This window comes from Jaculus jaculus, chromosome 18, assembly GCF_020740685.1.
Source record: "Jaculus jaculus isolate mJacJac1 chromosome 18, mJacJac1.mat.Y.cur, whole genome shotgun sequence".
In the NCBI taxonomy this organism is placed as follows: Eukaryota; Metazoa; Chordata; class Mammalia; order Rodentia; family Dipodidae; genus Jaculus; species Jaculus jaculus.
Window position 1 is genome coordinate 5,885,466 of NC_059119.1, and position 14,479 is coordinate 5,899,944.

At 41.2% G+C, this 14,479-nt stretch overlaps 1 protein-coding gene across 1 annotated transcript in view; it reads right to left on the bottom strand.

Moving 5' to 3' along the window:
- The window catches only part of Rtkn2 (rhotekin 2), a 61,877-nt gene that overhangs the window by 30,588 nt on the left and 16,810 nt on the right, over positions 1-14,479 (bottom strand). Inside the window, exons 3-6 of the mRNA XM_045137759.1 lie at positions 14,373-14,431; positions 10,731-10,784; positions 9,310-9,427; positions 6,799-6,996 (exon numbers count right to left, since the gene is read on the bottom strand). Of these exons, the coding sequence (XP_044993694.1) occupies positions 6,799-6,996; positions 9,310-9,427; positions 10,731-10,784; positions 14,373-14,431 (429 nt within the window). The remainder of the gene's footprint in view (positions 1-6,798; positions 6,997-9,309; positions 9,428-10,730; positions 10,785-14,372; positions 14,432-14,479) is intronic.

Here is a 14,479-nt window from a genome sequence, read left to right on the forward strand (position 1 = left end):
TTACTCAACTGCTGTAACATAGATGAGTACAAAAAATGAGTTCACAATGTATGCATGCACTGATTTAATTATAAGAGCACATCCCATGGATCCAGCTTCCAGGAAAATGTCTTTTACTTTCTAACATTCAATATTATTGACTTGCATATCTTTCAATACACAGTGTTTTGGGTCAATGCTTATGTAGGAAAATTTAAGTTTCTTTCTCTGAATCTGAACCTTACATTAAAAAAATTTTTTTTTGAGGTAAGACCAACAGAGTGGACTTTTTTGTTGTTGTTTTGTTTTATTTTTATTTATTTGAGAGTGACAGACAAAGAGGCAGACAGAGGAGAGAGAAAGAGAGAGAGAGAGAAAGAGAGAGAGAGAGAGATAATGAGGTAAGGTCTCACTCTGGCCCAGGCTGACCAGGAATTCACTAGGTAGTCTCAGGGTGGCCTCAAACAAACGGGGATCCTCCTACCTCTGCCTCCCAAGTGCTAGAATTAAAGGTGTGCACCACCACGCCTGGCTCCCAGAATGGCCTTTTAATAAAAGAAAAAAATGCAGGAAAGTGTGTGTGTGAGAGAGAGAGAGCGATGATAAGGGGACAAGCAGCAATACATCATCAGTGTGCGCAAGATCAGAAAACAAAACTGGGACTCAGGGTATCAGTCCAGGTGTCCTTATGAGTTAAGTCCAGCAGGAAAAATGCCTAAGACACTGTGAGAGAAAATGAGAATGAAATTTTGTGGTTTAATTTTTAAAGACACTATAATTTATTCTCACTGACCAGCAAACACATTTAAGTAGCCCCCATTTCCGGAGCAGTCATTTCAATAGACGGTGGGGCCTGGGCACTGCTATTACTGTGCGTGGGAAGCAGTCAGAGAGCGTGTGGGTGTGCACTCGGGGGCACCGGAGAGCAGACATGGTTACAGAGCAATTGTGCGGCAGAACAAACTGAGATTACGCAGAGACCAAATTACATGTTTAAATATTTTCTCAGGCTTTAAAACATCATGACAAAGGAAGTTTTTCCACTAAGATAAATATCTAAAGAATTAGCTTTACAATCTAAGAAGGACACATACACATACACATACACACATATACATATACATACACACATATACACACACATACACACATATACCTACATACACACACACATACATACACATATATACACACATATATGTTACTGATAACATCTCCCATAAATATTTAAACTACAAAATAACAATCACGATTAGTTAAAACCAAAGCAGCAACTTCGGGGAGAAGCAGAAAGTGTAGTCTAACAGGGTCCACGTGAACCTCGCTTTGCTAGTGATTACTCGGCATGGTTAAGTGGCTGCAGGACCAGCTACTGGGAACAAGGCTGCGCAAGCAGGTGCACGGTGTAACGTGCTCTCCTAAGACTCGGGCAGGCAGGGAGGCACGTTTGGTCTACATTTTCAAGTACGAAAGAGATGAAGTTCAGAGAATGTAACTTAACTGACTGGCTATAGCTAACAACAGAGACCCACCAAACTAACTACCTTTATGCTCATTAATAAACAGTTTGAAATTATGGTAGCTTTTTTTCCCCAGTAGGCACATTTACAACACTGCAAAAGTTTTGGGTGCAGAGACCATGACTTATTAACTTTGAATGCAATGGATGTGACCTAACAGCTGGACAGTCATCTCCAAGATGATTAAATAATATATTGAGTAATTACAAGCAGGAGAATAATTCTTTAGTGATATTTAACAACACTGCTTCCAAAACACACACAACCCATTTATTCTTAGGTCAGGTTTGTAACTTCAGTCTAATTGAAAATGTCATATGACCACTTGTTTTTAAAAATTTATCTCCTGTCAAGTAAAAGATCACACTCAATATTACAAGTTTTCAAAAAACCTTTTTAAATGGTGAATGTGTACAATGAAGGACAGTGTGCTGTTACCAAGAGCCCAAACAGTCAGGGCAGCTTCACAGGCACCAGGACAATCCAGTTAAAAGAATCCCAGTGAGCTGAATTCCACAAATAAAAGGAGTAAATGAGTCACATCAGGGAAAGTACTAAAAATTACCAAAAATGTTCGTCGTCCTTCAAGCCCAGCAATTCTGCATGATGATGTTTCAAGTTCATTTCTAAACCATGACTAATGCAACACCAGCACTTCCAAAACCAACAGTGACCTCGCGTTTAAAGCACGCTTGTCAGGGTGACGTCTTCTTTCTGAAACACTGCACTCACTCACTCCTCATCGCCAACCCTAATACCGATTCCCCCAAAGTTTGGTTGGCTACATTTTTTTTTTTTTTTGTCAAATAGTGCAATTGCTCTAAGATGTGAGCAAGAAGGGCTACCTCAATATTGGCTTGAATATGCATTCGTGTCTAGAAACACAGCTCTATATGGTCACATGTCCCATGACTAGCTGTGTGATTTGTATTATCCACTCTGAATAAAGACTAAAATCTGAGCTGGAGAGACAGCTCAGTGGTTAAGGCATTTGCCTGCAAAGCTTAATGACCAGGGTCCGATGCCAGGGTACCCAGTGAAGCCAGACGGGCAGAGCAGCACATGCATGTGGGGTTTGTGTGCAGCAGCTGGAGGCCCCAGTGCGTCCATTCTCTCTCCCCTCTTCTCTCTCCTTGCACATAATTAAATTAAAAATAAATACTAACGCCTGCAGTGCCAGACTTAACAGTAGACTCGCCCAAGCTGAGGAAGCAACCCAGTCCCCCTGCACATCCTGGGTCCGCCGCTCTGCACAAACTCCCGCGGTGCTGGCGAGCGAGACAGCCGAGGCGGCGTCAGGTGAGAGTGGTGCCCGCTGAGCAGAACCTGGCACACAAGGAAACGCTGAGATAACAGGCTATAAGAGGCACCAGCCTATCAGCTGACAACCTTTAGTGGTGTGAGATATGCAAGTTCCATGGAAAATGTTCCTAAAGAAAATTAGCTTTTGAAGCCAGGGATAAATTCAAGAAGCACAGAAGTGGGCAGAAGAGTAAGCCGGGCATGGCAGTGCCCACCTTTAATCCTAGCACTTGGGAGGCCAAGGCGTGAGATCAGCAAGAGCTTGAGGCTAGCCTGGGCTAGAGAGAGACCCTGCCACAAACAAACAAGAAACAACAGGGAAGTTTTCACTGCCAAACCACACAGTCGTGGACAAACACAGCATCATCATCCACGGTTTCCACATGCTTCAAAGAATGAATTCCTAGAGGGGTCTCTGAGGAGCTTCCTAAAACATGCCCATGTGTGGTGTGAGACACTGAGGCCGGGGACAGAGCACATCAGTGGGCCGTGGGCCTGGAGAGGCTCTGTCCGCTCTTACACCAGGAGCACTGCTGCCTGAGAAGCCAGCCACACAGAAGGCCTCTACTCACCATTCCTACGACGGCATGAGTGACTCACAGTCCTTGCCAGGAAATTCTTGACATCACCTTATTTTTTCTCCAAATTTATATGCACATGCATGCATTAGTGTGCACACCGAGTGCATGCAAGCAACATGTGTACATAAGTTTGCACATATGTGCATTAGTGTGCATGTTGAGGTGTGTGAATGTGAACAAGCATGAATTAGTGTGCATGCTGACGTATTAGCATGTTTGGTTACATGCATGCATAAGTGTGCATGTGCATGTGTGGACATGTGTGTACACATGCCAGGGTCTCTTGCTAGGGGTCTTTCAAGGCTTTTTGTATCATGTTTTGTGTGGATGACTTGGGAACCAAACCCAGGCCAACAGGCTTTGAAAGCTAACAAATGTGACTGCTGAGCCATCTTCCATGGACCCATAATCCTAATGCAAAATACCTTTTAAGACAGTCTTAGATCTCCAAGATCTTAGATCTCCTTTAAAATAACATTTGTATTAGAAGGACATCTTCAATGACTACTTTTCAGATTATAGATTGAGACCTATTTATTCATGGGTCATAAAATCAACTTAATGACTCAGTACTTTTATAAATGAAAGAAACTAAAATGAAATCTTTCATACTACACTGCAAACAATCAGAGTTACTGCTGCCTCCTGAGGCTGCCTGCTTAGGTAGCTGTGTGCTTAGCCATGATGTACAATGTGCTGCTGAGGATGGGCCCCAATCAAAACAATTAAAATAACACACTGGAAATCATCTAATGCTAGAGGCCAGCATGTGATACATGTAATACATCTGATATGGACAGAGTCATTTAATTACATCTTGATGACTGAGGTTTCTAAGATCTATACCTAAAATATTTCATTTTTTAACTATAATAAAATGGCTGACATGCTGAAGAGCTAACCCTACTAGACATGTAAAGAAATTCCAGGAATGCATTGTCATACACTGTACCAGGGAGACAGACAGAAAGAAGCCACTGGATGGGAAGGAAACAGAGGATGCAGGATCACTGTGGAGGTAACAGAGGATGTAGGATCACTGTGGAGGTAACAGAGGATGTAGGATCACTGTGGAGGTAACAGAAGATGTCGGATCACTGTGGAGGTAACAGAGGATGTCGGATCACTGTGGAGGTAACAGAAGATGTAGGATCACTGTGGAGGTAACAGAGGACGTAGGATCACTGTGGAGGTAACAGAGGACGTAGGATCACTGTGGAGGTAACAGAGGACGTAGGATCACTGTGGAGGTAACAGAGGACGTAGGATCACTGTGGAGGTAACAGAAGATGTAGGATCACTGTGGAGGTAACAGAGGACGTAGGATCACTGTGGAGGTAACAGAGGACGTAGGATCACTGTGGAGGTAACAGAGGACGTAGGATCACTGTGGAGGTAACAGAAGATGTACGATCACTGTGGAGGTAACAGAGGACGTAGGATCACTGTGGAGGTAACAGAGGACGTAGGATCACTGTGGAGGTAACAGAGGACGTAGGATCACTGTGGAGGTAACAGAGGATGTAGGATCACTGTGGAGGTAACAGGATGCAGTATCATTGTGGAGGTGACAGAGGACACAGGATCACACTGATTATTTCTCCACTAATAAAGATGAGATAATTTGTGTGAAGTAAAGATTTCAACTCAAATGTCTTCCACAAGTTCCTAGGTTTTAAATACTTGGGTCACCAGCTAGAGGTAATTTGAGAAAGCTGCGGGGCCTTTGTGAGGTGGAGCTTTGCTGGAGAAGGGTGGTGTTGGGGGCAGGCTTTGAGGTGAGGAAACCCAGCTCCATGCAGACTCAGTTTGTATCCTTCTGCTTGGTGTGGATGTGACCCAGGCTTCCTGCTGGGGCCCTCATGCTTTCCCACCATGACAAAACTTCTCTTGGAAACTGTATGCCAAAATAAACCTTTCCTTTCACAAGCTGCTTTTGGTAACTATATCAAGCATCAAAGAGAATTATAACTATAACATTATTAAAACACAAATGTGTAAACTTTGAATGCTCAAAAAAAGAAAAATCATTGTTCAGTTCTGTGGTTGCCAGAGCACCAACATATTTAAGTCTAATGTTCAGTAAATGTGAGGATCAGGTACTTTTTCCTTCCTTTCTCCAGCTGACTTTCCTGCACTTGTGTCAGAGAGTTTGTAAGAGAAGTTCTCCTCTGCAAGAGGACCAGTGCAGGGAGAACATGTAGGACAAGGGTAGGAAGCTTTCCAATCATAATCCCCAAGGAAAGGTCAATGACTTGCAGAGGACTGATGGTAAACTGTATGAGGAACAGTTCAGGCTGGCTACCTGAACCAGGACAAGGCTCCTAATGGAGATCAGTACAGCATACATCTTGCAGTAGGAAGTACAACTGCCCCCAGAGAGAATCTGAATGTACCAGGCCTTAATCTCTACTACAAGATTAGACAACTCTGGCTTTAAAAACATTGTTTGGTGGTTTGACTCAGGTGTCCCCCATAAACTTATGTGTTCTAAATATTTGATCCCCAGATGATGGCAAGTTGAGAATTAGAGACTGGCTGGAGGAGGGGTGTTGGTGGAGGACGTATGGATGCTACAGCCAGCATCTCCTATTCAGTGTTTGGCTCCCTCTCCTGCTGCTGTTTTCTACCTACTGTGGGCAGGAGGTGATGCCCAACCTCGGCTTATGCCCCATTTCCCCTGTCATCATGGAGCTTCCCCTTGAGATTGTAAGCAAAAATAACCCCTTTCCTCCCACAGGTTGCTTTTGGTTGGGTGCTTTGTGCCAGAAACTAAAAGATAACCACAAAATACTGCAAAGATACAACCAGCTAGACTAAAAATAGAGACATTCTACAAGACCTGGTTTCTTCAATAAAATAATGGCAAGGAAACAGTAGATGACTGTATCAGGCTGAAACAGACTTAAGTGTAACATTCTAGGCCTTGCTTGGACTCTGCTGGACAAACTGACCTCAAAAGTGCTTCTTCAGGATTGATGCACTTTGAATATAGACCAGAGATGAGATTACATAAGGATTTACTGTTTATTTTGCAAAGTATTATATTAATAATATAGGTTTGTTAAAGTGATAAAAAATGTAAACCACTTGAGAATAAAGCAAGAATAAAGTGCATATACACACACATATAGTTTGTAGACCGACATGTAGCAAATAGTCTCACATATATCCAGACCCTTTTCAAGACAAACATTTAATCTTTCCAGTGGATCCTGGAATTCTAAGCAGCTAACAGTCCTTACTTCCTACCTTCAAAGGAAGACATTAAGGGTGCCTCATCCGGGTAAATGTCAAACGACCAAGTTTTCTTTCTGCTTCAGGATATTTTTACACTAAAAATGTAAACATATAGCCGGCATACAATACTCTGAGATACCACAAACACGTATCACCGTAGATGCTAGAAAACTTACGAGACAGTTGAAGTAAGGAGCAGGCAAGCCTCATGGCTTTCTTGTTGAAGCAATGCACTGATTTTCTTCCCTGCAGCTTTACTAATAGATGTCTTGAGCTTCTTAGCCAGCTTTCTGGGTGCACTGGTGATAGAAGATTCCTCTGCACAGCAACTGTACACTTCCACTTTTACCTCAAAGTCCGGCCCTGCATCATCACTGAAAGTATGAGTAGGTATATTAGAAACCTTGCTCTGCAGAAAATAAAATGAAAACATCCTTTCATGTTTTTAGGATATTTAAAATACATGCAATGAGACAAAATCTCCTTGTTTATTCAGTGTCTACAAAGCATGAGTCATTATACTTTCAGAACTGTCTGCTTCCAGCTGGGACCTTGCCTCAAGTAAGCCGAGACATATAGGTGTATCACTTAAAATGAAGCAACAGCCCAGCCACGCTACCTGCCCTTTAAAGCCCTGCAGCACCACTGTTTTTAATGCTGTTCTCCTGTGTGTGTGGTTTCCTGGAACAACTACTCCCCAAAACATTGCTGGTTTTCATTTCTTCTTCACATCAGCCAGAGTCCCACCAAGCCACTTGCGTACCCAATAACAATGACACTTGACTATTTTGTTATACAGAGGGACCCTCAAACACAAAACCAATATAACAGGGTATACTTCAAAGCATGAACTCCATGAGGATGCATTCTTTCTCAGTGATCCCTGTATCTTAATGTAGCATGGTGCCAGGACGTAGAAAATACTTGTTATATGCTTATTAACCTATTCAGAAATTCTTCAGTTTTTAGCAAATGCTTGCTTTACCCCTTTTCAGCCTCAGTGAACTACCTTTAACATAAAGGACAGTTATGGTATTACCAACAATAAGACAGGCTTGAACACGCATGCCTCAGCAGATGTTGCCTGAAGACAGAAGGTCTGTCAGTTCTGGAAATCTCTAAATGCAGCACAAACTTTATAAGATCTAAAAGGCCAATCTATAGTTGGATACATCCAAGGGACAACTTCCAGATATTTTCATAGTTTATTACTGGGCAGCGTCTAAACATATAGTGTTCCCGGTAATGACTCGCAGATGTCAGTATTTAGAGCAAAGCCAGAGATTGATAAATATTGAGTACTTATTAAAAACAAGCATCACAAAAAGCACATTTTTTAACATTTGGAACATTTTTCAGCAGCTATTTTTAGTCCAATTTAAAATATTTACACAATGAAAAAAAACAATAATGAACTGTCTTCCCAAGTAATTTGTATTGTTCTTATCCTAGGGGAGAAGTCTAATTTTTGTCTTTGTGGCAAAAATAAAATAATAGCAAAGCGATGTGAAGAAAAAAGCCATTAATAGAATAATTTTGGCAAATAAAAAATCATTAGCAATAATTCAAGATGGAAATACATATATACAGATAACTAAGGAAACAATTTTAGCCTCACACAAGCATTGGAGCATTTGGCAGATGGGGAAGGCTCAGTTAAACCCCTCTGATTTATTAAGTATGGCTTGTGAGAAGGACCGCACCACTGCGGACTGTCCCAAAGGCCATGCTTTCTTTCTCTGCTGTACACAATCACTATAGGATCCTGAACCAGAAGCCACCGAGTGTGGCTGGCTACCTTCTTTTCAGTGTTAGGTGAGCAGCAAAACTAGTCATACGAATGCTAGCTGTAACTCCAAAGCCAAACACTGCAAGAAACACGCAGACTGATGCCGTCATAAGCGTTCAGTAGCTACTAACATTTTGATATGAAAATGGAGTCTTTGAAACCCTGAAAGAAACACAAATCCCACAATGATGTAGGCCAGTAGAACTCTGAAAGAGGCTGGGAAAGATCACATCAGCTACAAAGGATCTCCACTACCTGCAGAGTTGTTTCTGGTTCTGTGTTATGATCACAATAAAATGAGGCTGTAAAAGCAATAAAAACAGCCCTGAGACAGCCTGTTTTTTTTTTTTCTTAGTGCTTTGGAGTGCATGAAAGCAGTGCACCTAAGAAAAAGAACACCCCAAATCTGCCAAAGACCTTTTCCTATGATACATACTTAATATAAATACATCTAAATAAAACGTTTTATAACTTTAATACTTCTGAACCTACATCTCCTGTGTGAAACAGAAATGACTATTTTGTGCCCAAATTCACTGAACATTGCAACACTAAATGGAATTCTACTGTAGTCATAACTTAGTTAATAATGGAAGTATAAATATTTATATAAAATTTTAAATTTCATCAGAGCCAATGCATCAAATATTTTCCGCTAATATTAAGATTTCTATTTTATATTACTTTAGAAGATGACACTGAAGGAATGGACATCTTCTGAACAAAGGGTTTTTAAAAAAATTTATTTTAAACATTTAAAGCTTTTAATGCTTTAAAAGGAATCCAAGAACCCAAGACTTAAGTTGTAAGAATTCAAAGACACAATCCTTTGGCCCTCTGTAAAGAAAAGCAAAAACCAAAGAGGAACCTTAGCTCTTCATTCCTTAAAGAAACTTACAATATGCTGACATTTTCAAAACATATATCTGTGATGGTTGGGTCCACAATCACCATGTCTGTATCAAAGACTTTGGCTCCCATTTTGAACAAACAGAAAATGGCATAACGTTGTGTTCCTGGAGAAGAAAGGTAGCATTTTAGCAGTCACACATGATAAACCCCACCTCTGTGACCCTGCAGTGATGAGGCCCTGCAAATGAGCTCTGTGGCTTGGCACTGCCTCCCAGGGGCTGTCCTGTCCGCCGGCGCACAGGGCACGGCAGCAGCGCCTTTGCCAACTCCAACCCACCGCGAGCCAGGGCCACCAACACTCAACAAGCAGGCCGGGCAGCACCCCAGAGATTACCAAAGTCAAATTTGATTCCTAATAACTCTTTATGCCCTAATAGTAAATTCAGTATTCCATATATGTGGTTGTCTCTGCCATTTGGTTTCCAAGTCTAGCTAAAAACAAGATGTTTTTCATTAAAAGAGGTTAAGAGTACTATATTAACAACAGCATAACATTTTCCATCAAACTATAAGCAAGAAGAGAAGCCATCATAAATAAATAAATAAATAATCAAATAAACAACAACAAAATAATAAAAAGTAGACACAAGAATACAAATAAAATATCACCGCTGAGCTTTTCAATTTGGTGATGTTTTGAAAAGTACTAAGTGATTAAAGGGCTAAATCCTCATTATTGAGAAAATTTAGCTCTTTAGAAAAATTTATTCTCTAAAGTAATCAGAAAGACTTACTTAATTCCCACATGCATTCCTTCATAAATTATATTTACTAATTGAACAACAAACACTAACCTGATTTTAAATTCTACATATAAAACTAATTATGCCCAATACATTCAGTTCTTAAAGTATGAGGAATGAAGCCATCACAATAGACAAGACAGAGAGGCTATCACAGCTCTGCTCTCTGTCTCTAGGAGCTAGAAACCAGTCGAAGGTAATCTCCATGACCCAAGCAACATGCACATTTGTGAAGACTATATACAGTGCAAAATGGCAAAAGGCTAAACATCTTTGCTTATCCCATCTTGTCAAATAATATGAAGTTACAAAAAAGGGAATAAAGACTCCTCAGCGCTGGTCAAACAAAAGACATTCTGCTTTAGTGCTTCAGGATTGTCTTTTGTCCCCCCCCCCCACACACACACACTGTGGGTGCCCAGGTCCCTTCCTATGAGCATGGGAAAGTGCGCTGATGTGCTCTTGTGCTTTCCTTCTTTGGCACCAACAATCGGCAAAGCTTATACACCAAGTCAGAACACAGCAGTTCAGCAAGGTGGTGCGCATTCTGTCAAAGGACATCGACATATTTATTTCTTTGTGGAAGAATTCTTTGTCCTCAATAGTCTCAAATGTTCTAAACACTCAAGAAAATATTCCAAATACCAATTAAAACCATACATACGTTCTTTATTGCTGAAGTGATCAGTGTCTTTCCACATGAGTGGTATTCGAACATCTATGAAAGGGGAAAATGACAATCATTTTGACGTCTTATTTCTTTCCTGCACAAACCTCTGTATTGCACAACACAATGTGACCGTCAAAGCCAGAACGGGATGAGATGTACTGCTTGCTCTAGCAGTGCTCTTTCTGGTTATCAGTTAATAGATGTGACGTTCGGGGGATGTGACATGCAAGTAGAGCCTTATAAAATTATCCCCGCTCCGCATTTACTCCCCTCTCTTCTGGCTGATTTGTGATCATCTCTTGTCAGCTATGACGTTCTGAGTACATGTCTACTCCTGGCTGTGCACTTTATAGAACCAATGGAATCTCTTACCAATGATTGCACCCTAACTCCAATACCATAGAACCACTGTACCCTAAACTTTACTGGGAGAAATAATTTATCCTGGAAGTATCTGATTGCTATTAATTTCTTTAAATGAATTTTAGAACCATTTTTGCCAAAATCCTCTCCCAAATGTTTTATAAGTCCTGTGTTCTATTATCTGAATTTACTTAGGAACTAATAACTTTTTATGTTAAGAACTAATAACTTTTTAATATGCTGTCTTTACCTGGAGTCACGGTGAATGTTTTCATTGCTGTTGTTGCAGTGCTGGTGACCAAACCCAGGACCCACTGGATTACCCCACTAGCCCTGCCCTCAATGGCAATCCAGGCTAGTCTTGTGCACTTCATGTTTTAGGGGTGTAACAGTTTTATTGTAAAGTATATCATTGTTTCAATTATATTCTCTAGCTGGGCATTGCTATTTTCTGAGACACTACCATTTTTATATATTTACCCTACATCTAGCTACTTTTTGCCAAATGCTTTCTTAATTCAAACAGTGTTTCAGTAACTTCCCTTCAGTTTTATATGGCTGTCATCCATTATCCTCAAAAAGTATTCAATTTGTCTATTCATTTTCAATAGTTCCATTATTCACTCATTATTTTAGATGGTATTACAAAACAGTGTTAAATTATGTTGACATAATAGATTTTTTCTTTTCGTCTTAACAGGAATGTCTTTATTGTTTTATAATTTCATCTCAGCCCATGGCCTGGCAGAGCCCACTTCTTGACCACAGTGGCTGACTCCTTCATTTCACAAAGTTCTTGTTCACAGCCGCCCTTGCTCTGTTGGGGGTGGGGCTTAGCTATCTACGCCATTAACCACTTCTCATGGACAGGACGGAGACTGGCTTCTTTAGCTTGAGCTCCATCCTGCCCTGCCACGCCTGGCCACACAGCTCCCCCAGAGGACATGTAGACGCTCCTTCCCTACCTCCCAGGTGACCATGTACTGTTCACACAGACAAAAAAGTGTGCTATCTGACAACTAGGTTTCTTAATTCAGTTACAAATGGCTGTCTTCAGGTTCAGCTCATAGCTCTCTTAACTCTGTCTTCTGTATATCCACTGACATTTCACAGTCAACTAGGAAAGCCAAACAAGGATGGCTAACTTGATGCCATGAGGCACACGCGTGTCACGTCTAGATGGGAAACCAGACATGCTGTGAGGCACATGTGTGTCATGTCTACATGGGAAACCTGACACGCCATGGGCACACGTGTGTCACGTCAACATGGGAAACCGACACACCATGAGGCACACGTGTCACGTCTAGATGGGAAACCCAACACGCCATAGGGTAACGTGTGTAACTTTCAAATGGGAAACCCTACAAGGTATTTGTCGAATGGCTGTGGAGTCACTGAAGTAATTACGGTGGAAAAGCAAAGCCAAGAACCACATGTTACTGGCTGGTGTTTAGCAGGAGAAAAAGGGGGGATAACTCTATTTTTTTTACATTTATAAAGACCTGCTCAGTGAGTACAAATAAAGGAACTGGAAGACTCCAGGTCTATCCTATTTACAGTGTAATCTTAGAAACACTGTAAAACCTTGTTGCAAATATGATTTTGGCCAAAATAAAAGCCATGTTTTCATCCAATATCAAAAGAAAACAGCAAAAGTGAATATGTTCTTATAAATATATAGATGAAATATATAACTAGGTGTAGACAGAGGTAAAAAGAAATTACTCTGCTTCCTATCCTGAGCTCTGATTTCTTTAATTTAATGTAAATTACATAAAACTTATATAAAAATTATATTAAAAATATAACTTATATAAAAAGAAAGTCTCCAGGAGTGAGTTCAGTTTTTATACTTAGTATTTGTGATGGTGAAAATTTTTCTTACATTAAATTTTTTACTGAAGACTCCTTTTTGAAGGTACAGTTAATTCTAATATGAACTGTGGCCGTGACGAAGCCACTGTGAGATGACAATCTGACAGAATTGGAGCCTTCGTGACACTGTGACCCATCTCATCCCTACTGAATAGTGCCATATTACAAGATGAGGACGTTTAATTATGGAAAATCTCCTCTAAAGACCTATATTATTTATTACTGTTAAAATATATTTAAACATAGTGAACAACCACTATATAAATGTCCTGTTTGGCAGCAAAAAGATACAAGGAGCTATAAAACATGTTTTATGCCAGTCATAAATGGAAAGATGAAAACATGAATATAAATTAACTATAAAACAGACAACAGATATTTATATATATTTTTTTCTGGAAACCTTTTTGCTTAGCTGAAGGCAATTCCTCCAGTGTTTGACAATGACATCTTAAATAAAATGCAGGTCTGTCCCTCCTGTATGGTGAGTTTGGTGTGACATAAAGCGAGTGGCAAGCTAGAAGAAAAAGCAGACTCCTGGCGTCACAGGCCGCAAAGCACAGCAGCTCTGCTTGGGGCCAATGGAGTGAGTGAATTATTACCCCGGGACAAATGGTGGCACGGACTGATGAGATAATATTTGTGGGCGTGAGTGCACATTATCTGACTGGGTGCAGGCTGAGGCATCTCCACGCCATTGTCTTCGGCTCCTCGCCCCTTAGGAGAAACTGAGACTACACTGCTACTGCCATCTAGTGGAGAAGGGTCTCCTAGCGGCATTTCTAGCTGGAATGGTACTAGGCTTATTGTAGAGGAACAAACAGATCTTGGAGAAAGTACAGTAATTGCACAACCCAATTAGGTATCTGAACCGTGGCATATGTTGACAAGGGAAGCACAGCACATAGCTTATGTGTGGAAGTTGTGGAAGATATAACCAGCAAACGAACTGGATTAGAATGAACCGTGGAGGTGGCGAGGCCTGGGCTTTCAGGAGACAGGCAGCAGAGCAGCTCCATCTAAGACCAGGCAATTACTATGTGCCAAGCCCAGGCCAGCTTCGGGGTACAATCAGAGGGGGAGAATGAACACAGTCCAGCTTGACGGAACTTGAGGCTTAGGAAAACATTACAAACAGCGTGCGTCTGCAGCCCAGCTCAGGAACATGCTTTGCCTTTGCTTGCAGAGCTGAAAACAGCCGCCCAATCTTACAAAGCTGCACAGTGTGGAGTGCATGGTCCAGTTCTCTAAAGTGTAGAAAATGCAGCAAGCATTCTGACAGAGGCATGACACATAAGACCCAAAGACTGGAAACTGAGAGAAGACAGAACTCAGAAGGAGACCCTAGTCACTGTACGATTGCATCCAGCCACGGGGAAGGGGGTCCTGGCGTACCTGAGAGGGCGACCCTTCCTCCACACGCTGTGCGCTCTTTCCCTCCAAAGTTCACATCCCTGCCAAGAGAAATGCTCTTATCAACACCACCAAAGTCTTTTCTAGTA